The 23550-nt window shown below is 36.6% G+C and overlaps 1 protein-coding gene across 2 annotated transcripts in view; it reads left to right on the top strand.

The window, feature by feature from the left end:
- The window catches only part of PIK3C3 (phosphatidylinositol 3-kinase catalytic subunit type 3), a 139053-nt gene that overhangs the window by 13515 nt on the left and 101988 nt on the right, over window positions 1-23550 (top strand). For both annotated transcript variants that reach the window (XM_045789976.2, XM_045789977.2), the window contains exon 4: window positions 2833-2962. In XM_045789976.2, the coding sequence (XP_045645932.1) occupies window positions 2833-2962 (130 nt within the window). The remainder of the gene's footprint in view (window positions 1-2832; window positions 2963-23550) is intronic.

Here is a 23550-nt window from a genome sequence, read left to right as displayed (position 1 = left end):
TGGGCAAGCTGCAGATTTCTCTTGCAGATGTTTTTCCAAATGTGAATCTGGAAGTCTGGGCAGTGGCTGCTGTAGTGGCTTGGCACTGGGAGTGGGAGCATCAGCGGCAGCTTTTGCTGGGGCCTCTGCTCGAGTCTGAAGGAGATCCTGCTATGCTGTTTCTTTTGTCTTGCCTGTTTGGCTTAATTTCCCAAGTGGACACGATGCTTTGAGCATCTTTTGGCTTGCCACCTGGAGGCTGTGTAAGTCTGCAAAGGTTCCATTAGTGTCAAAAGAAAGTAATATGTTCACTTGATCGTTTGAGTCACTTGGCATCACCCCTACCCTCCGCTTCCCGTATCCTTAAATCTTCTCTTCAGATCCATCCTAAAGCACCTAAATCATTTAGGAAACTGACTTCTCACCAAATGTACTTATTTTTGATTTAGTTACATTCAGCCAGTCACAGTATTCACTGGGGGACACAGAGGTAGCGAGAAGGAAGGCAGGCCTTCTGCTTCTCAAGGTACTTTTAAGGATATTCATCTAAAGTGGCATTGTTGCTTCACTGTACCCGATTTCCTTTTTTTTTTTTTTTTGAAGATTTTATTTATTTGACAGAGAGAGACACAGCCAGTGAGAGAGGGAACACAAGCAGGGGGAGTGGGAGAGGAAGAAGCAGACTCCCAGCGGAGCATGGAGCCCGATGTGGGGCTTGATCCCAGGACCCCGGGATCACACCCTAAGCCGAAGGCAGACGCTTAACGACTGAGCCACCCAGGTGCCCCTGTACCCGGTTTACTAGAGACTAAGTGGGTCTACTTGATGTTGAATCTATACCTGAGTTGAAAGAAAATGATCTTTATAAAAAGCTTGCATATGTGCTTTTTGCGTAATGTAACTTTTTTTGATCTTCACAACCGGTCAGTGCATTTTTTATTGGGCCTCTAATGTAAGCTTTTGCAGATACTGTTGCTGAATGGTACCTGTTTATTGCCAGCATTAGAGACCTAATAACAAGTACCTTAACCTTATTGTGCTCATGAGCTTGTAGTGATCCTTTATCATTCCCATTCTAATTGTTTATGGCATCATTGCTTATATACATTACATAATCAATGAATATCCTCTTTATTATGTTAGGAAAATCTGTGAAATCAGAACGTGATAGTAATGGTTTAAAAATTTTATGTAAACTTTTTACAGTTAAAAATACCCTATCAAAATATCTACCTCGTGCCTTATTTAAAAAAAAAAATTATTGCATGTGAGTGTGTGCAAAATGCTCTGGACTTGCCTCCTCACATGCACACACTTGCAGTCTTGTTCTTACCATTGTAGTCGGCAGCTTGCTCTTTGAGCTTTTTTTTTTTTTAAAGATTTTATTTATTTATTTGACAGAGATAGAGACAGCCAGGGAGAGAGGGAACACAAGCACGGGGAGTGGGAGAGGAAGAAGCAGGCTCATAGCGGAGGAGCCTGATGTGGGGCTCGATCCCATAATGCCGGGATCACGCCCTGAGCCGAAGGCAGACGCTTAACCGCTGTGCCATCCAGGTGCCCCTGCTCTTTGAGCTTTGGGAGGATGCTCTTTGATTAGAATTTACATTGTTTGAAAGGTCTTGTTTAAAAAAACAAAACAAAACAAAACGCTTAAAAAAAGAGAACACAGCGGCACCGGGGTGGCTCATATGGTTGGGTATCTGCTTTTGGCTCAGGTTCTGATCTCCACGTTCTGGGATCAAGTCCCATGTCAGGTTCCTGGCGCAGTGGGGGAGTGTGCTTCTCCCTCTCCTTCTACCTCTCCCCCTGCTTGTGCTTTTCTGTCTCACTCTCTCTCAAATGAATAAATAGAAATATTAAAAAAAAAAAAGAGAACACAATAAGAAGAACATCTCTAATCCCCCCATAAAAAACACCCAGACACTTAATAGTTACATATTTAAAAAGTTGTCTAAAGCTCCTTTACGAGTTTGCTCAACCTTTACTCTAGATCTTCTGGGTAGCCTTTTGAAGGAAATTTGACAATCAACAGTCATACAGTTTTTCACTTTAAAACAGGATCTCCACGTTCTGACGAATTTTGACTATATGTTAAATCTCTGATTTGTAGACATGGGAACTTTTTCTCATGTGAATCTGTAATCATATTCTTTTTTAGGCATATCTCTTGTGCAAAAGAAGACAGGAGAGAAATCAGCCTGTGCATAGCAAAAGGAAAATAGTAGCTAATATTTATTGAATTCTTACTGTGTGGCAGGCACTGTTCCAAGTACTTTTTACTTCTACCAATCTGTTTAATTTTTCTAACAACTCTATGAGGTACAGGTATTCTTTATAATCTTCTTTTATAGATGAGAAAACTGAGACACACAGGTTAGGTAATTTACCCCAGGTCATGTAGGTAATAGATAATGGCGCAGCTGGGATTCAGATCTCAGCATTTTGACTTTACAGTCTACTATGCTGAATTGTCATGTAATTAAATTTTGGTTCCAGTCATTGTAAATGTGACATTCTTTCACTGGGTGGGAATTTGGTCTCTATTTTTTCTGAGATCTCCACTGAAGTAATGAAGTGTGTGTGGTCCATCACTGAACTTCTCTGTTTCTACTCTACCTTTAGAATTTCTGTTAACAGTTCTGTGTGGAGGAGCAAAGAATGGCATGTAAAAAACAGTGTTACATGGATTTTAGTTGCTTAGTTAATTGCTTTACAACCCACGGGAGGCTTCAAGCTTGGCAAGAGAGACATGCATTTTCCTGTGTGGAATTCTCTCTGTTTGGGAACCGAAATGTCCTATAATGAACTGCATTAATTTACTTCTACCCTGAACATTCTCTTTTTGCCTAGCATGTTTCGCCAAGGGATGCACGACTTGAAAGTCTGGCCTAATGTAGAAGCAGATGGATCAGAACCCACAAAAACTCCTGGCAGAACAAGCAGTACTCTCTCAGAAGATCAGATGAGCCGCCTTGCCAAGGTAAAAAAGAAACTCTTGGAACAGGTGGAAAGCTCTGAGTGATGCCTGCTGTAGTAGAAATTGACATTATGAATTCTGTTAGATCATTTTTTGATTTAAATTTAATTTTTTAATAATTTTATTGGAATGATAATTCACATACCATAAAATTCAATCTTAGTGTACAGTTCAGTGGTTTTTTAGTCAATTCACTAAAAGTTGAATTGTGTAGTCATGCTGCTATTTAATTTTAGAATGTTTTCATAAAAAAGGTCACCATACACTCTACCTATTAGCGTTCAGTTCCCATTCCCTCTGCTCTCCAGCCCCTGGCAACTGTTAATCTACTTTCTATCTCTGGATGTTCCTATTCTGGACATTTCATCCAAATGGAATTATATAATATGTGGCCTTTTGTGTTTATAAATGTAGAGCTTTTGGTGATACTTTCAAGATGACTGTCTACCTTTTTTGGTGACATAGACTTAAAGATGCAAGTATTACATGCTAGACGTTCTTATGGTGCTTGGAAGTAACACTATAAGACCAGCTTATATTATTAGCTGGTCTCAGTTGCTCTCATACTTCCCCCACCTCTTTTTTATAAGCAGACTGAATTGTTACCTTTTTATTTAAAAATTGTTTTAATGTAGTGTTTTCACTTAGGAAAAAGAAAAACTAAGCTCAATTCTGTGCTTAAATCACAACAGTATAACTTAATTTTATGAATATTTGCTCGCAAAGCACTATGCCAGATACTGTGTAAAGATCCTTTTACAATTCTTTTAAGAGACTCTCTTTTAATTCTTACATGTAAATTTCTTTTGCCATCTTATTTGTAGGGATGACTCTTTAATGTCTGGAGAAAGTTTTGATGCCAAGCATTTTATAGCTTGTTGCCTCAACCTACATATGGAAGAAATCTTAATTATAAAGAATAAGTACTTGCGTTGGCTTGGCTTTGTTCTTCAATATAAAATTTTTGTTGTCAAGTTCGTTCTGTGTCTTTTTGTATTGCTCTTTTATGGAAAAATGGTATCATTTTCCTCATAAGCTTTCTAATCAAATTACTGTTGTTAACTTCCCCTCCATAATTAAATAAATAAAATTTAATTTTCAGTACAGCTACTCATTCTGAGATTACATTCTTTCATGGAATATAGGAAAGTTCTCAAGCTTTTCATGTGCCTACCTTCTCTCTGAGGGTTTATCCTAGTGATGGACTTTATGCTACTCTTTGTGACTTTTTTTTTTTAAGATTTTTATTTATTTGAGAGAGAGAGTGAACAAGAGCGAGAGAGAGAGCATGAGCAGGGGGAGGGGTGTGGGCAGAGGGAGAAGGAGAAGCGCACTCTCTGCTGAGGAGGGAGCCCAATGCGGGGCTCTATCCCAGAACTCCAGGATCACGACCTGAGCCGAAGGCAGACGCTTAACCGACTGAGCCACCCAGGCTCCCGCTTTGTGACTTTTATAAACCTTGAATAGTTAGAGAAATTTTATCAAAAGCAGCTCATTTATAGCCATGGGTCACAAAAGGTTAAATCTCAAATGCAGGAAGAATGTAGCATGTGTTGAAGAAGTAAAGCTCTTAAATATATATTTTTTTGCAAGTAGCAGTATGATTCATATTATGGATGAAATTCCAAATTTGAGGGTAATAAGGCAGAGTCTAGAAATACAAAGCTGTATGGTTGCATGCACAGTTCATCCAGTTTGGTTCTCTTTTAAACAAATTATTTGTGCTTCTGTCCATATGTTTCTATTTTTTTCCCCAATTATTTTTGATGCAAGATTCAAGCATAATTTTTATAACAACTGACTATGCCATTTTTTCAAACATTGGTATATGCAAATTTGGAATTTATTTGAACTGGACTTCTGGATTTTTAAGGTAGCATGATGTTACGCATTTCTCATTTTTATCTTTTGAATTTTATGGTAGGAAAAAAGATGTGACTTGATAACGATCAACTTTTTTATTTTTTTTTATAATTGAAACAATAACCCCTTCTAGAGTTTTATGGGTTCATATTTATTCTTTTGGTTATTAGTGCACATTTGCAGGTCTAGAAATGATGTCTGTGCATATGCAGAGCTAAATGAGGTGTTGGTAAGAAGCTTTCTTAACATGTTTGTTAATTGGTAGGATTCGTCTGAAGTCTCAATTCTTTATATTGAAAAATATGGCAAGTTCGGTCCTAATTTTTTAAGAGGTATTAAAATTTATATGTTGTCTATATTTTCCAGAGTAGTTAACAGTTTTCAAATAAGTAAGTATTCATTCGTTTATAAATCTTTAAAATGGGAATAAAAATTAATGGGAATAAGCATCTTCAGCCTTTTTGAGGCTAATTGGAGATGAACTCTTTTCAAAGTTCTTTGCTCCTAGTAGAATTGTACTTTTTACTCCTGAGTGGAGACTTCAGAGCCTGCTATGCTCTGACACCTTGCTTTAGTGTTACCTCATGTTCCCCAGAGACTACAGAGAAACCATTAAAACCAGTAATTCCATTAAAACCAGTAATTACTTTTCTTACATGGAAAAATATGTCATGTTTGTAGCATTGTTGTTCCCACTTTAAAGTCAGCTCTTTCTCTTTTTTGGCACTTTGGGTTAATGTGCTTCATTCTTTTCTTTATGGCAGTTGGTCATGCTCTTGGGGGTTTCAAAACCTGTTCTATCCCTGCTGCTGTAGAGGAAGAATGTGTTTTAAAAAACGATGTCTTAGGTTTGGTGAAATTGGAAGCACTTTTCAGTGGGAAGAGCACTGTAGTATGAGTCAGAGACTTGGCCATCCCACTGAATCACAGGAAATAATTTCTGAGCCTGTAAAGTCAGAAGATTAGAATGGATGATTTCTGAGGTCCTGTGTGGCTATTCATATTCTCTTATTTTCAAAGTACTGAAACGGGGAATTGGGGTACCTTAGTCGGTTAGGCATCTGGCTCTTGATTTCCGCTCAAGTCATGATCTCGGGGTCCTGGGATCGAGCCCTGTGTCGGGCTCCACACAGTGGGGAGTTTGCTTGAGGATTCTCTCTCTTCCTCTGTTCCTCCCCCTACTCATGTGTGTGCCCTCTCTCTCTTTCTCTTAAATAAATAAATAAATCTTAAAAAAAGTACTGAAATAGCAAATAATCAGGATTATTTATATACCTGGATTTTATAGTTACCAGCTTAGTAGAGAATAAACATGTAATCATCTATTTGCAGTTGTTATGTCATTCCTTTTCTTCTGTGATCTGTATGCTTAGAGGAAAGCATCATTGAGGACCTGCCTAACGTGAATGATGTGGCTGTACTCTTAGATTTGATTTTTGTTGTTGTTTGTTTGTTTAGTACCTGCTCCTTCAGTTCAGGTTTTCAGACTAGCTTCCTGAGTCTCTTTCCCTTGCCTTAGACCAGAGCAAGTAAGTATACTTTGATGCTTGTTATGTCTGAACTTAAAATTATACTTCCATATTTGCTTTGTTCTTAAAATTGTGCCCCAGTAGCGCTCTTTTCCTCTCATTTTCCTTCCCCTCTCATTTTTCTGGTTCCACATTAAAAAGTTTGTTCAGTTAGATTGTCATTGTCTTCCTCAAAACACTTTGAAATTATCTGTGGTACAATATGTTTTTAAAAACCGGGAAAGAATGTGGATGCTCGTGTTTCCATTTTTATGCAAAAGGAACAGATTTTAGATATAATATTTCTCACACTACCATTTTAAGGAAATAAATGAGAAGAGGCTGAAGTGGTTAGAACTGAATAGTTTATTTCTTGTACTTTGATTTTCCAGCCAGTGAATTTACTATGATTGTTTCTAATTGTTGAGAAGGCAGTTGGACTCAGAATAGAAAGGTGTACATAAATCTTAATAATAGCAAAGCATATTTACCATGCATTGTACCCATGAGCCAAAATAAACAGCATAGTGACAATTTCCAAACTGCCGTGTAAGAAAGTTTATTCAGTTATAGAGGTGCTTTAGTCCTGGCTGCCTGGGGATAATGGGGCAAGAGGACTGTGAAATGAAGATGAACTATTTAAATGGCTTGTGGAAAGATGGCGTTGGATAATTATTAAACAAAGAACCTCAAACTCAAGCTGGACTTACTGTTCTTATTCTGGCTTATTACTTGTTCAGCTATGAAAGTTGAATTATAACTGCAATATGAATAACTGAAGTTTAAAAGCCTGATTTCTAGGTTGAGTATTTTTAAAAGTCAAACCCTTTCAGAGGGATTTTAGTGGGATTAACCTCTCTGATGATTTTACATCATTTTGTGAAGATGCCAAGTTTTCCTTTGAGGAAAGGAGTGTGAGAAAAGGAAACAAAATGAGATAGTCTTCAGTTTGGTTCTTATTTTTTATAAGTTGGATTTCTTAGACTTAGTAGGGAATAGGAAGAAATGAATGTATTTAAATATACTCACCCCCCCATTCTTCCTCATTATCTTTTTTTAACCCAGCTCTAAATTTTCCTAATTAATATTTACAAATATAGTATCTTTCTGTTTGAATTGATTTGTGAAAATAATCAAAGGCCAGACCTCGGGAGCCTTTACTTTACTTTCATTGTCCATGACCCAGCCTTTTAATGATTGTGGGCCTTACTTGAGCAAATTTGCCCGTTGTTCCCATCTGCTCCGTTTTTCAGCTTGTCATATTGTAAGAGTTTTATGACTAGGATGCATATCCACCTGGGGTTTTGGATGTGACTACCAAGCTTCAGTGTTTGATTTATATTTGAATCCATGTCTTTAGACATGAAAGGTTAGTGCAAAAGCATGCTTCTCCACTGTCTCCTTTTCATTTTAGCAGCTCTGCTTGATGCCTTTGGAATGTGCTTTAGTTTCTGTCAGTTTGATTAAGAGGAGGCAAAGAGAAAGTAACGACTAGATGAAAAATGCTTTGTGGTCTGTGTGACACAGATAGGTTGGGGAAAGTTGAGTGTATAGGTGAGCACTGTGACAGTGAAGTTGTGGTAAGATGAGATGATGTTTCAGGCTGACCCCTGTATTGTCTGTGTGGGATCATTCTGGGTCCAGGGTCCAGACTTCAGGTTTATAGCAGTAGAAACTGGATGTTTTTAGTTCATCCAGGAATAATTAGTATCTTGAGAATAGGCTCTTGCCAATCGATTTGAAGGGTTATATATAATCCAGAGCTGTACTGTCTGAAATAATAGCCATAATTCACATGTGGCAATTTAAGTTGATTAAAATTAAATAAGATTAAAAATTCAGTTGTTCTGTTACCATAATCACATTTCAAATGCTCAATTGCCACATGGGGCCAGTAGCTATTGGACAGTGCAGATATGGAATATTTCCATTATTGCCAAACGGTCTATTGGATAGCACTGGTCTAGAGTGCCAATTTACTAATTTGTAATGGGTTAGTAACCATCTTATTATCTTTCTGGTAACTACATTACTTGTGTCTGCTACCCAGGATACTTTTTTTTAAGGCACCTTGGAAATTAAATTAGTCTTCAGGAGATTGTTGATTTCTTAGTGAGCCATGAAGGAGCTAGCCTGAAGGAACTAGAAACTGCTCTGAGATATTTCAGTTTGGGGAAATCTTAAAAGGACCTTCTCTCTTGACATTATCTTTTTAGTTATAGCATTACTTGAATATGCTGTCTACACTGCATCTTTTGAATAAACATGGACAAATTATCATGGTTACAAAATAATCCTTTAAAATTGAGATTAAGGTACCAAGAAATTTTCTGGTGACATAATTTTGTGAAGTGGGATTGAGGCTATTTATTTTAAATTCTTTTATAGTACTCTTTGACCTGCTGAAACATTTGCCCTTGAAAGAAAATATTTTACATTGAATGTATTACATTGAATGGGTACTAGTCTAGAGGCACTAATTAGAGGAGATTTTTATTTTAAATATGTGGAAAAGTCCTCTTCTTTTTTAAATGTTTCATAAAAGTTTATTCAGTGTAAGGGACTTAGTATTCTAAGATTTTGTTCTTTCGGTGCTTTTGAGTATTAAAATTTCTCATTTGACTGTAGCACTTAAAAAATGACTTTACTTGGCAAAATAAAATTTGGGAACATTTATAGGTAAAAATTTTAGCTGACATGCAATATTTATATTGGTTTCAGGTGTACAGCATGGTGATTCGATGTTTTTATTCTTTATGAAATGCTCGCTACGATAAGTGTAGTTACCATCTGTCACCATACAGTTATTATAGTATTATCCCTTTTTGTCTGCACCACCATCACCTGCTCTATTGAGGCATACTTCTGTATGTTGGAGACAAAAAAGGGTATTACTAGGTTGATGCTGTTGTTACTGTTAGTACCATTATGAGTAATAATAACTAATAATGATAATCACCTTGCATGTATAAAGCATTTTAATATTTATAAGACCTTTTAGTATAGATTGAAAACTAAAATGGAGAAGTGGTTAAAATCATGACTTTGAACATGGTTTTTCATTTAGATTTCAGTTGTCTCTTGTTTAGTTGTGATCTTAGATTAGCTACTTAACTTTTTCTAAGCCATGAAATCCTCATCTGTGCAATAGTAATAATAGTTAACATCTACTTTTTTGAGTTATTGTGAAGACTAAATATAAATGAGATAAACTATTTAAAGGATTTCATATTTCTAGGTACCACTGAGCACTAACAAATGCTAGCAGTTGTTATTACTTTATCTTATGTGCTTTCATTTGATACTAATGAATGTAATGATTGGACTTGTAACATACATTGTTTTTAAACTCCTGAGAAGATGGAAACTTAGAGAAGTTAATGATTTATTTAAGATGTCATGTTTAGTAAGTTGAACCAGGACCTAAATTCAGGTCTTTAAATTCTTCATGTAATTGTCTTCCCAAAGATAAGTATCTGACTTTTTTTTTCAAGATTTAAGGCTTTTGAAGGATTTGTTTGTATGGAGGGAGAATATGTTTTTCTTATCAGGAGGATTAAAATTGAAAATAGAAGAGGCAGAGGGAGAGTGAAACAGCATGTATATACCTGGAGGTCCTCACATAGGCATAAAAAATGGTAACTGGGAACTTAGTAAACAAGGATTTGCGTATGATCAGTGAGTACCCATTGCAAACATGTGCTATGAATGAACTAGAGTTATAAACAAATTTATTTATTTTAGAGCTAGAGAGAGCGAGGTGGGGGGGAGGAGCAGAGGGAGAGGGACAAGCAGACTCTGTGCTGAGCACAGAGCCCCATGTGGGGCTTGATCCCATGACCTCAAGATCATGACCTGAGCCAAAATCAAGAGTCTGACGCTTAACCGACTGAGCCACCCAGGCGCCCCGAGTTATGAACAATACTTGTGGCTTCAGTTGTTACCAATGCATAAGTTAAAAACAGTAAATAACAGTCACTCTTATAATTTCTTTCACCCATAGACCTCAAACAACTAAGGTTTAGGAGGAAAGGAAACATGACAGTGAAGAGGATATGTGTTGTTCAAAGAAACAATATGGTAGGGACTTCAGGGTACAGCTGCATGTGAGAATCCTTTGCTAAAGATAAAGGAGGAAAACAGATGCTGATAAAATTGTGGAAACATTTTAGAGCTGTGGAGGGGAGGGTGCTGATAGTTTCTTTGTGTGATCACAAAAAATGATGCAGCTAGAAAGTTAGTGGCAATGAAGTCTCATTTGTTCAGCCCAGGCTTTTGTCAGATTATTGCTTGATCACAGGGTAATTTTTTAGAAGGTTAAGGAAACAAAGTGTGGCCACACTAGCACTAAATTATAGCCAATATGAAAGAACCAGTTGGTGAAAGGGGAATAATAGGAACTTTGGAAAAAACTAAGGATGTCACATTGTACATTGAGATTGCAGTTATAGCCAAGGGATGGAATAATGGATCAAGTTTGGGGTTAGTCTTGGACTGTAAGAAAACAGTTTCAACAAGAATGGAGAAAGGCAAGACATTCCATTGATTTGAGAATCTAAAAAGGAAGACAGCCCAAGAAACAGTGATTCTCAAGAGGTGATTTGGATACATTTGGATACATAAGAAATATTTATGACAGGAATTGTCTGATACTGGAAGAAAAAAGCCCCTAAGGATAACAGAATATTTATATTTCATTTGATTTTAATTAATTAATTTTTAAAGATTTTATTTATTTATTTGAGATACAGGGTGAGAGCACGAGCCAGAAGATAGACGGAGAGGGAGAAACAGGTTCCTCACTGAGCAGGGAGCCCCACACAGGGCTTGATCCCAGGATCCTAACCTGAGCTGAAGGCAGCCCGCTCAACCGACTGAGCCACTCAGGTGCCCCAGAATATTTATATTTTAAATATAAATTTTATTTTGTTTTGAAGGCATTAAAAGCACATTGAAGAAGTAGGTCTATGTGAGATAACCCAATTGAATTAGTTGAGTTTTATCTTCCTCATCAAAGTGTTCTTCAGCCTAAGGGAGTTAACTAAATAAGTTAAGTGGTAATTGAACCCCAGGATTGGTGAGAAGAGATAGTAAGAAGGCACTCACAGACTATAGATTCATTCAGTTTGTCCAGTCCTTGCAAGTTAAATGCCTGGGTTTTAAAATTATGTGTACAGTTTAGTGTTTTTTTTTTTGTTTTTTTTTTTTTAGATTTTATTTATTTATTTGACAGAGATAGAGACAGCCAGTGAGAGAGGGAACACAAGCAGGGGGAGTGGGAGAGGAAGAAGCAGGCTCACAGTGGAGGAGCCTGATGTGGGGCTCGATCCCATAATGCCGGGATCATGCCCTGAGCCAAAGGCAGACGCTTAACCACTGTGCCACCCAGGCGCCCCTACAGTTTAGTTTTTAATTTTTATTATAAATTCAAGTAAAAACACATAAAATAATGTAATAGACATCCATGTATTCATTGTCAAGATTGAACATTCAACATTTTGCCTTGTTTCACATTGTTTTAAAAAAGATTTAAGGGGGACCTGGGTGGCTCAGTTGCTTGTCTGCCTTCAGCTCAGATCATGATCCCAGGGTCTTGGGGTCGAGCCCTACATCAGGGTCCCTGCTCAGTGGGGAGTCTGCGTCTCCCCCCTGCCCCAGCTTGAGCTCTGTTTCTCACTCACTGTCTCTGAAATAAATAAATAAAATATTCTAAAAAAAAGATTAAAAAAATCACAGTTATTTGTTAAAACTTCCCTCATCTTTTTGTTCTGTAATTTACTTTTTTAAACTTAATGTTGTTCTTGAGATTTATCCGTGTCAATATATGTAGCTTGAGTGCTTTCATTTAAACTGCTATATAGTATTCCATAGGATGAGTAAATTAGTTTATTCTCCCAACAATTTCAGCTTTTTGTGTTATTTACAGGGCTGAAATGAATGCTGTTTCATATTTCACCTTATGCCCACAAGTGATTTCTTTAGTGTAGAAATTCAGGAGTGAAATTGTTGGATTTCAAAGATTAACATCTATACATTTTCTGTTCCAAATTTCAGGTAGTTTTTGTTGCTATTTTATGTGTCTTCTAAAGATTGTATTTTTACATTGGTAAAGAGGGAATAGTAGGAATTTTGGAATAATACTGATTTCTATTTATTAATCTTATATTCAGCAACATTTCTGAACTCATTGTTTCTAATAGTTTGTCTAATGGTTCTTTTGACTTTTCTATGTGATAATGACCTGTAAATAATTTTTATTTCTTTCATTTGTGTTTTTCTTCTATGGCTGGTACATGAAACTCTGGTATAGTGTCTAACAGAAACAGTGGTGGAGGCATCCTTGTTTTGTTCCTGACTTTAACGAAAATGCTTCTTATATTTAACCATTTAATAAGATGTCGGCTATTATTTCTTGGTGTGTATATATATATATATATATATATATATATATTTTTTTTTTTTTTTTTTAATCAGGTTAAGGAAGTCCTCTTTTATAGTACCAAAACTTTATATGATGCATGAGTGTTGAAACTTACCAAACAAATTTTGGGATCCTTTTACCATATGTTTTTTTCAAAACAGTTAATGTAGCAGGCCTGAGGCTGCCATCTTTAGGAGGTCCTGCTTGCAGGGATGGCTCTCAGCTGATCTTTGAGAACTTAGCTTCTGAAACATTCCCTAACTGGTGTAGATGTTTGACTGTGCCTAGGCTGTCTGTACATTGTGATTGATGGTGAATACTTGCTGTCTTCCTGAGAATCTGGAACTTAGGTAGTTGAGAGCAGAGAACGCCTGTGTGACCAGCCACTGATAAAAACCTCTAATCTCAGTCTCAATCTTAGGCTGCATTTTTCTTTGTAGAGAAAGAAGCATACTCAAGTATGCTTCTTTTTGGTCAAGGAAGGGAAACTATAGGAAGCCTGCGTATGGACTTTTCCCAGACCCTGCCTTGTCTTTTTTTTTTTTTTTTTTTTTTTTACTGAACCATCTAGCTATATATTCTTACTGTGTGGCTGTAATGAATCTTAGCTGTGATTACAGCTGCCTCTGAGTCCTGTGAGTTTGTCTGCTGATTTGGGGGACCCCGATACACCTAATAATGTAAGGAATTACACTAATAGATGTTTAAACTGTTCTTATATTCTTGGGATCATAATATGTTTTGCTTAAATTATTTATTTATTTGAGAGTGCGCGTGTGCAGGGGGAGGAGTAGAGGGAAAGAGACAAGCAGACTCCATGCTGAGCGGAGCCTGATGTGGGGCTTGATCTCACAACCCAGAGATCATGACCTGAGCTGAGATCAAGAGTCAGATGCTCAATTGACTGAGCCACCCAGGCACCCCAATTTTATTTATTTATTTATTTATTTATTTATTTATTTATTTATTTATTTAGGTTAAAGATTTTATTTACTTTTTGTCAGAGAGAGAGAGCACAAGCAGGGACAGCGGCAGCCTGAGGGAGAAGCAGGCACCGCGCTGAGCAAGGGGCCTGATGTGGGACTCGATCTCAGGACCCTGGGATCATGACCTGAGCTGAAGGCAGTGGCTTAACCGAGCCACCCAGGCATCCCGATATGGTTGTTGTTTTTTTTTTAATTGCTTGATTCAGTTTGCTAATTTTCTGCTGAAATTTTGCGTTTATATTTATAAGTAAGAATTGCCTATAACTTTCCTTTCTTTGATTTCCTTCTGTAATTTTAATAATCATGGTCATATTGATCTCAGTGGCTTTGTTGATCCAGATTGTAAAACTACTTGCGTTTGAAAAAGGGGAATACAGTGGGAAGAATTACTCTACCCAGTATTAAGGTATACATTTATATATAGTCATCATGACTTGTTCTTCTCTTTGTGTTTTGATTCCTTGATTTATGTTTTATTTTTTTTATGTCATTGTTTTATTTTGAAATAGTCATTTTATTTCTAATATTGTATTATCTGAATTTCTGGTGCATGTATTCCAGTTGTTATGACTATTGACTTTAGCTTTCATTGGATTGTAATTGTAGATGGGAAACTCATCTTTTGTGAGGCTTACCTTTTTAAGTTGTTTCACCTATTTTATTGTTACTCATATGTTTTAGCTGTTTGTTGTGTGAAGATTTTCACTTTATCTTAGTCTTCCACATTATTGAAATTGGAGCTCAAACCCAGTATTATTTGCTTATCTACTCTTGATGTTAGAGAAATCTGGAGAACCTATATTGGAAAACTAAGATTGGCAAATGTTTTGGTTTTTAGAAGTAAGATTTAAGCAATGAGTTTTGTTATAAGCTGGACATCATTTCTGGTTACAAATTCTAGGACAGATTATCAAATTGATGATTTAAAAGTGTAATTTGCATAATGGTGTTTTCTGGTTAGGATTTGGACATATGAGAAATATGGAATTATCTGAAGAGGTGTTTTGAAAAATAAAGGCATTATCTTTTATTTTATGCCTTTAAAATTAATAGCATATCAAAACTGGTGGAAGATGTAAATAGTAATGAGATACATTATAACTGGGTAGAAAGACTGGCAGTCAAAACCCTTGATTTTAGCTCTCACAGTGGCTCATTGCATAACCAGCTATTTCTGTATTTGTGGATATTTTTCACTGATAAAAGTGATCAGTTGGACTCCATTCTCTCTGTTATAGGAATCATAAAGGTATAGTTATTATCGTCATCATTACAGTGAAAAACAAATAGTAATGAGTACAATAGAAATGATGTCATGCTCTCAGAAAAATGAGAACCCCATTTATGTTTTTTGTCTGTCATTAATAAAATGTACTTTAGTGACAAGAAACCAGCAACAACAACAGCAAAACTCCTGTTTTTTAAATGTCTGCATTTTGGGGAAAGAAAAGCAGTGGTCAGAAGTGTTAATGGAGAGATTTGTTACTTTAAAAATGAGAGAACAGAATCCTGCTATAAAATGTGAGTTAGAAGCATCTCACTTTGGTTTATTTCCTTCCTCAGATCTTTTGTAAATGACAATAATAAACAACAGAATTATGATGACAGCTGCCGAAATTATTCAAGGCTGTGAAACTTGTTCAGTGGCACCATTGACATCATCAGAAATATTTCTTAGCTATATATATTGTTATATAAACAATAGGTGTAACTTTTATAAACATAGCTTATTTGATTCTGTGTTGCAGTTCTTTTTTGTCATAAAAGAAAGATTTGGGAATCTCTTATAAATTTATTCCTAATGATACATGGTAGAATCTTCTATATCAATCACTTTGGTTTGCTTACTGTTGTCTAATACTGCCAAAGCTTTTAGATTTGTCTTGAAAGCAGTGGTAGCAAGTAGACTAAATTAGTTTTTGTCAGTGTTAAGATTGAGCCCTAAAAGAATATTGATTGATGTTCTATAAATCTGTTGTCTGTCTTTACAGCTATAGTTTCTGCCAGAAAAATAGGAAGTAACATGCTTTTAAGGCTAGATTAATCTCTGAGAAGTTTAACCGAATGAAACTTTTATGATGCAAAACCACTCTTCCTGAATAAGATTTACATGTAAAGTTTCAAAGTAAAATTGAAGATTTGCAGCTAAGACTTCATTAATCAGGAAGATAGAAACTCCTGTGCTTCCTAAGAATTAAATACATAAGTGTATGTACAAAGTCTCTAACACACAACACACACAGCTCCTTTTTTAATCTTAGTAGTTCAAGTGAATTCTTACATACAACTATATTTGGTCTTGAATTATACATTACTGTGTAGCTTGTATTTAATTTGATACAAATGAAGAATTGCACGTTTTAACAATAGACATTTATGAGCCATAGTGCATCATGTGAATGCATTAGCTGACCTATAATGGTATTCTATTCAACAAATATTTATTAATTTAGCTCAGTTCCAGTCTAGGCTCAGGGAAGTGTTACAGTTGAAAGAGTTATGTTTTGGCCTTTAGCTTGAGGGAATTTAGAGGAAGAAGATAATGAGGTGGTTGAATTAAACACCACCTATGTAATCATGCTGGAGAAAAATAGTCTTGTATATGGTAGTAGCAAGCATTTTTATTGGTCAATATTCTCATAAATGTTTCAAGAGAGAAATTTTGAACTTTTACATAGGCTGTGTGAATCTCTCTTTCTGGTGACAGAGTGGACTGGGTTTTTTCATTTAATATTCCAGTGGCAGGGAAAAAAATACAACTTTGTCATTTCCCCCCCCTTAGATTCCCTAAGAAAGCATATGTGTATCTGGCCCAAGCATCATCTGTTATATAGCTCCTTTTTTTGGAAGGAAAATTCATTTATCTTGTAACTCTCCTCATAAAGTTTCTTGACATGAGTAAGGTTTGATACATAAAGCCTATAAATTTCTCTCTATAGGAGTTTTTAGTAACCACATATTGAAAAATGGTAGTTTTTAATTTATACGGTTCTTTAGTTGGACCTAGTTGAAAGGCTTTTGGAAGAAATAATTTGAGAGAGAATAATTATATTGATGCCCAGTTTCCATTTTAGATGCTCAAATTAATCAGATAGGTCTTTTTTGTGTGTTTTTATTATGCGGTGAAATAACTTCATGTAGCATCATGTTGATTAATGCTAATCTTTAGTGGTTTGCTCAACAGAGATTTCCTCACAAATGTTTTAAAAATAACTTTAGTTTTTAAATAACATTATTTTTTGAAGTAGAAGATTTTAAAAAGAAGATTGGTAAAGCACAAAGACTAAAAAAATTTTCTCCAACCCTCTGCCCAGAAATAGCCATCATTAATATTTTAGTTGATATGTTTTCAGTGATCAAATAAATATATGTGGTATATAAATGTGTACATGTTTATTCTTAAATTGGAATCATTGTGTGTGTGTTTAATTGAACCCTGGTTTTACACTTAATGGTGTTTCACAATTGTTCCAAGTCACTTAAGATGCTTCCAGAACATGTAAAGACTGCAGGAATTTGCATGGTGTGGATGGGTGTGCCATAATGAATTTCAGCAGTCCTCTATGGTTGAATATTCAAAATGTTTGCAATTCTGTGCTGGTGTAAGGCCATTATTCACTTTAAATTTTCTGTTAGCTTGAAAATAAAAGAGGAGGATTGTTCTTTTGAGTTGTTTTTAGATGGCTTGTTTGATTTGCTCATATACTGTATTTCTAGGTTATCAGACGTAGTCATAAGGTATATGTGGGTGCTTAAAATCAGGATTAAAGTTTGGTATACATCTTTGAGTTCTTTTATTATCAGTTATATTCTGTCTTATGTGTTCATCTTTTTTTCACAGGTAGATACTAAACTTCTTATGCAATTACATCATCTCTTAATAAACAAGAGTAACCCCTTTTCATAGCATCTGTGAACTTGGGCCATGGGTGTTGTTTGATAAATACATGCTGGGGCGTCTGGGTGGCGCAGTCGTTGGGCATCTGCCTTCAGCTCAGGGCGTGATACCAGCGATCTGGGATCGAGTCCCACGTCAGGCTTCTCCGCTGGCAGCCTGCTTCTTCCTGTCCCACTCCCCCTGCTTGTGTTCCCTCTCTCGCTGGCTGTCTCTCTGTCAAATAAATAAATAAAATCTTTAAAAAAAAATACATGTTGATCGACGTCTTTCGTAAAGATAGAATAGGTGTATGAATGTGGAAGAAATCGGCCAAGAAATATTTGTAAAGCAGATATCGTTTCTCTCCAGTTTCCTTTTGAGTCAGTGAGTCTCTTCCTCCCCGTCCTCTCCTCCTCTCCGCATTTACCTCACTACAGATTTCTGGGCAGACTTGTAATAAATTAACGTTGTTTTTCAGTCCTTTTTACTCTTCCCTTTGCTTCTTCAGGCTTTAAGTGTAGTGTCTACGATAAGGAAAAATCTAGATGATGATGAACCTCAAGAAAGCTGATTCCCAGTAAGCATCTTATGTATATATAGATCTTCCTACCCTCCACCTTCAAGAGAACTTGATTTATTTAATTAAATATTTACTGAGGACTACCATCTGGTCTTTCTTCAATTTCTGGGCACATGAAGGTCACTGTTGTGCTGACAGACAACCTCTTTCTTTTGCCTGGGTGGTATCATTCTATTTGTTTGGCTGATTCCTTTATCCTTCTAGTCTCTGCTTCAATGTTACCTTCTTGAGAGCCCTTCTCAACATCCCCCATTATTTTCTGCACAGCATCCTGTTCAGTACTTTCATATTACTGCCTCAATTTATAGATACACATATGGGCATTTACCATGTGACTCATCCCTTCCTACCTTTAAGTTCTGTGAGGGCAGGGCACTTGCTTCCTTTGTTCAACATTCTGTGCTTGCTTCCAGCGCAGAGGACCTAATGGAAGTTTGCAGCTTACCATAGCCATCAAGTAATATATAATTCTGTTGAGAGTATACAAATACTAGGGAAAAGTGACCCAACGGCATGAATCATTTTCTCCAGCTTCCTTTTGAGTGTTACCCACCCCCCCATACCATGTTTCCCATTCACTCTCCAAAGCTCTTAAGAATTCTGAAGTATACAAACATTTGTTTTCCATCTGTCACCCTTTTACCTTAGAAGGCCTTTCAAAATATATTCATTGAATGGATAAGTGCTGGGTTCTATCAACCGTCATAGCTCTAGCGCTCAAGAAGCTTACAGTCTGATAGGGCAGATATGAATCTGTCTAGTAAGATAGATAAGGAGAGATGAACTGTGAATTGTGGTGATCACGGAAGTCTGTATTCCCAGGGATAACTGTCAGGTTTGACATTCGTTTTCCCAGCTATGCTTAGTTGATATACAGTGCAGTACTTGTATTGAACACCCAGGAATCTGAGACACTGTTTCCGTCTTCCCATTAAGTCTGACAGTACATGGTTGGTACTCCAAGCAGTTTCCTGGACATGCTGTTATTTCGGTCTTACGGATTCTTTTATTTAAATGGCCTTTAAAACCCATTGCTGTAATTTTTGGAGAAGTTAGAGTTCAATAATTATGCTATTATTTCTGTGACAGCGGGCTTCTCTTCTGAGTTCTGTGTGTCTTCTTGTGAATTCTGTGCAAACCTGTGTTAAAAAGTGAGAATGACTTTTATTGTTTTCTTGACCTATCTCCTTCCTAGGATGGGCACCCTAGTGAGGATTATTTCTTCACAAGCAATTTGAAACAGATTGTACTAGTTTTTTCCTGCTGTTTAACAGAATGCAGATTTCTTCTTTTGAAAGATCTAGGTCACTGACATTTCAGACCCAAAATGAAATATACATTGTTAAACTTCATTTTTTGTTTTTTAGTTACTATGGAAGTTCCCAGACTGGAGACAACTAGCAGCTGCTTTGGACTGGTGAAAACCACCCAAGCCTGTCTCCATTGTGATGGTCTAATCATGATAGCTGCTTATAAGGTGCATAAGTGCTTTATAATTTTATACAGGTTTTCAAATTTTTTAGTAAAATTTTCCATCCAGTATTTAATCATTTCATCTGTATTGAGTCTTCAAAATAAAATGCCTTATGGTTTGAAGAACTGGAAAGAGTGGTTGGAATATAGCATGTCACTTGGAGAGTTGTGGGAGATTATTTTGGAGAGGAAGACAGGGCTAATCATTTAGGAATTGTGATAGCTAATTCTAGGCTTTCCCTATTGCCTGAAGTCCAGCCAAGAGCTGACTGCCATCTGCAGATTCTTTCCCACGGCTCTTTTGCAGTTGACCAGTCAACTGTATTTTATGTTTGGACTTTCCAATAAGTAAATACTGTACTAGCTAGTCTCCAAAGATGACCCTCAGTGAAACGTGCCTCTCGATACTCATACTTCCATTCCACATTGGGATATGCACTAGCTCTGTGACTTTTTATTTTTTTTTCACTTTTTAGAAATTTAAATTCTGTTAATTAGCATGTAGTGTATTATGAGTTTCAGAGGTAGAGTTCAGTGATTCATCAGTTGCATATAACACCCAGTGCTACTGAGTGCAGGCATCACATGCCTGCCTTAATGTCCATTACCCAGCAACCCCATCCCCTGCCCCATCAACCCTCAGTTTGTTTCCTATGATTTAAAGAGTCTCTTATGGTTTGTCTGCCTCTCTGATTTCGTCTTGTTTTATTTTTCCTTCCCTTCCCTTATGCTCCACTGTTTCATTTGTTAAATTCCACATTATGAGTGAAATCATGTAATAATTTTTCTCTGATTGGCTTATTTGGCTTAACATAAGACCCTCTAGTTCCATCCACGTTGTTGCAAATGGAAATATTTCATTTTTTGATGGCTGAGTAATATTCCATTGTGTGTGTGTGTGTGTGTGTGTGTGTGTGTATGTATCACATCTTTTTTTTTTTTTGTAAAGATTTTATTTATTTGACAGACAGCCAGCGAGAGAGGGAACACAGCAGGGGGGAGTGGGAGAGGAAGAAGCAGGCTCCCAGTGGAGGAGCCCGATGTGGGACTCGATCCCGGAACGCCGGGATCACGCCCTGAGCCGAAGGCAGACGCTTAACGACTGCGCCACCCAGGCGCCCCCACATCTTCTTTATCTAGTCATCAGTCGATAGATATCTGGGCTCTTTCCATAGTTTGGCTATAGTGGACATTCCTGCTATAAACATTGGGGTGCAGGTGCCCCTTCAAATCACTACATTTATATCTTTGGGGTTAATACCTAGTAGTGCATTTTGCTGGGTTGTAGGGGCTCTGTGACTTTTTTTAACTAATACAATCCATCTGAAGTGATGCTATGCCTGTTCCAGGCCTAAACCTTAAGACAGCTTGATAGCTTCTGTTTTTGTACTTTGGGGAACAGTGAGCCATATGTAAGAAGTCTGGGTATGCTGTTGGACTGTGTTGAAAGACCACCTGGAGAGGGAGCAGGACTGAGTGTACATGCAGAAAGAGAGGGGCCCAACAACCCAGGTTTCTCAGCTGAGCCCACCTTTTCCCACAAATGTATTAGAAATGTGAGTGAAGCTATCTTGGACATTCTGGCACCAGCCACCAAAATGACAGTAGTCTCATGAGAGACTGTTAGGCTGATAGAAAAAAAAAAAATCTAGATGTTTACAAGAAGATGGCTTCTTGACTTTTCCAGGAATCATGAGAAATAATAAACTGATAGTTGTTTTAAGGCACTCAGTTTTGGGGTGCTTTGTTATATAGTAATAGATAAATAGTTCAGGTGGCTAGTGGATATTTTAAGTGACAACTTCCCACTTCTGCAGAAATTATAAAACTAATTCAAGCAGAAATATCTAGAAATTCTCTCAAGCTCAGGGTCTCCTGCAGGAGACAAATGTGTAAACAGTCATAGTTTAAGTGGTACCTCTCCTTTTGCAGTCACTTGTGCATTCAACAGAAACTGTGATTTTTCCCTATTGGGGTATACAGTATTCCATAGTGTATGTGTACCATACTTTACTTAACAGTTCGGTGGACATTTACATTTCTTTATGTCTAAATTTTCTTTTTTTTTTTTTAAAGATTTTATTTATTTGACAGAGAGAGACAGCCAGCGAGAGAGGGAACACAAGCGGGGGAGTGGGAGAGGAAGAAGCAGGCTCATAGCGGAGGAGCTTGATGTGGGGCTTGATCCCAGAACACCGGGATCACGCCCTCAGCCAAAGGCAGAGGCTTAACGACTGCACCACCCAGGTGCCCCTATGTCTAAATTTTCTATATTGCAAATAATGAAGCACAAATGTGAATTTATCTAAGATAATTTAAACTTATCTTCCAAAGTGGCTTTACCAATTTATGGTACTGCCATCTTGACCATGCATTCTTTGGTGGCTATTTATAAGATTGAGAATGGTCATCTTTAGTATTCCAATGGAGAAGCTAGGAGTATGCTGCATAAGAAGTAATATGTATTAGCAGAAAACATCAATTCTGGAACTAGTGAAAATGACCTCAGGAAATTTATGATTTGTCTGGTGACTTAGTAAGGGAAAGAAAGAGCCCCATTACATTCTCCCACACCTAAACTTAATTTGCTATTGATTCTTTCCTCAGAGGTAACTAGTATAGAATCAACTGCTCTATCATATATAGGAAACTAGTATTTAATACACTATAGAAGTTAGTTGAACTTAAGTTTCTTTCTAAGAGTGCATCAGTAAAGAAGGTAGCAAAACTAGTGGAAGGAGCATGGACTTTAGAATCACGTAGACCTGGAATTTAAATCCTCAATCTCCTACTTCATTGTAGTAGTTGATAATTATCTGCAAATTGGGGTCAGAGCTCTCTACTGTATAGTGTGGTTAGGTTATAAAAAGGGCCAAAAATTTGGTATGTGAATAAATGTTATTTTTCTCTTCCTTCTTGTTACATATGTCTAGTCATATAAAGTCTAGTTACTGATTTTTACTATTACTTTTGTTCATAAAAAGAAAATATGTAATATAGATCCATTATATTTTCATTAATTTAAAAACCGGTTTGGAACAGGTTGCAAAGTGAGCGAGAATATAATCCTTTTTGGACTACAGGAAATAATAGTACCTGTTATATTTTGCATCAGTTTTCTTCTTTGAATTTTGGGAATAGGAATAGAAGTTAATACTTTTCATTTTGTAGATGTGGGTTCAAACATGACAGACTTAGACTGGTAATGTAGCATAATGTGGTGAGCATAGCATAATGTGTAGACTTGTTGAATCACTATGTTGTACACTTGGAACTAATGTAACGTTTTATATCAAGTATACTTCAGTTAAAAAACGAGAGTTGGAAAATGGAGTGCTAGGTTTGGAACCCAGGTCTTCTGGCTCCGACTCTAGTACTCCTTCCTTTAGGTCACATTGCCCAATGTTCTTTTGGTTTTCTTGTAACTAATTCTTGGTCTCTTTCCACAATGGTAGCATATTTGTTTAAACTTCAACCAGAGCCAACAAAATGCTTAGTCCCTGTTTTTTATGAGGAATTATGCTAAGCACTTATGTTACCTTATTCTTTTTCACTTAGAGATTACCTCAGGTGAAAAGGAATTTGTTATTTGGAAGAAAGCTAAGCTGATATTTTTATATTACAATGATCTTCAAACTTTTTTGTATGAAGTTACTGTTTTCACTTCTGAAATAGTATGACCACATAGTTGTGATGGGAGTTCCTTAGTTGAAGAAGATAAAGAATATTGATGGTGAAGATTTTTAGTTCTTTGAAAGATAACACTTGATAGAAGTGTTTGGCATCCTTGTAGGAATACCATCATAATATATATATATATAATGGAAAGGAAGATGACTGATAAATACAAACTATTGTGTAAGGCTTTGCTGCCCAGTTTTGC

Source organism: Ursus americanus, chromosome 19 (assembly GCF_024610735.1).
Source record: "Ursus americanus isolate L20-20 chromosome 19, mUrsAme1.1.p, whole genome shotgun sequence".
NCBI classification, from domain to species: Eukaryota; Metazoa; Chordata; class Mammalia; order Carnivora; family Ursidae; genus Ursus; species Ursus americanus.
Note: the sequence above shows the minus strand (reverse complement) of the source record. Positions and strands in the feature narration are given on the sequence as shown.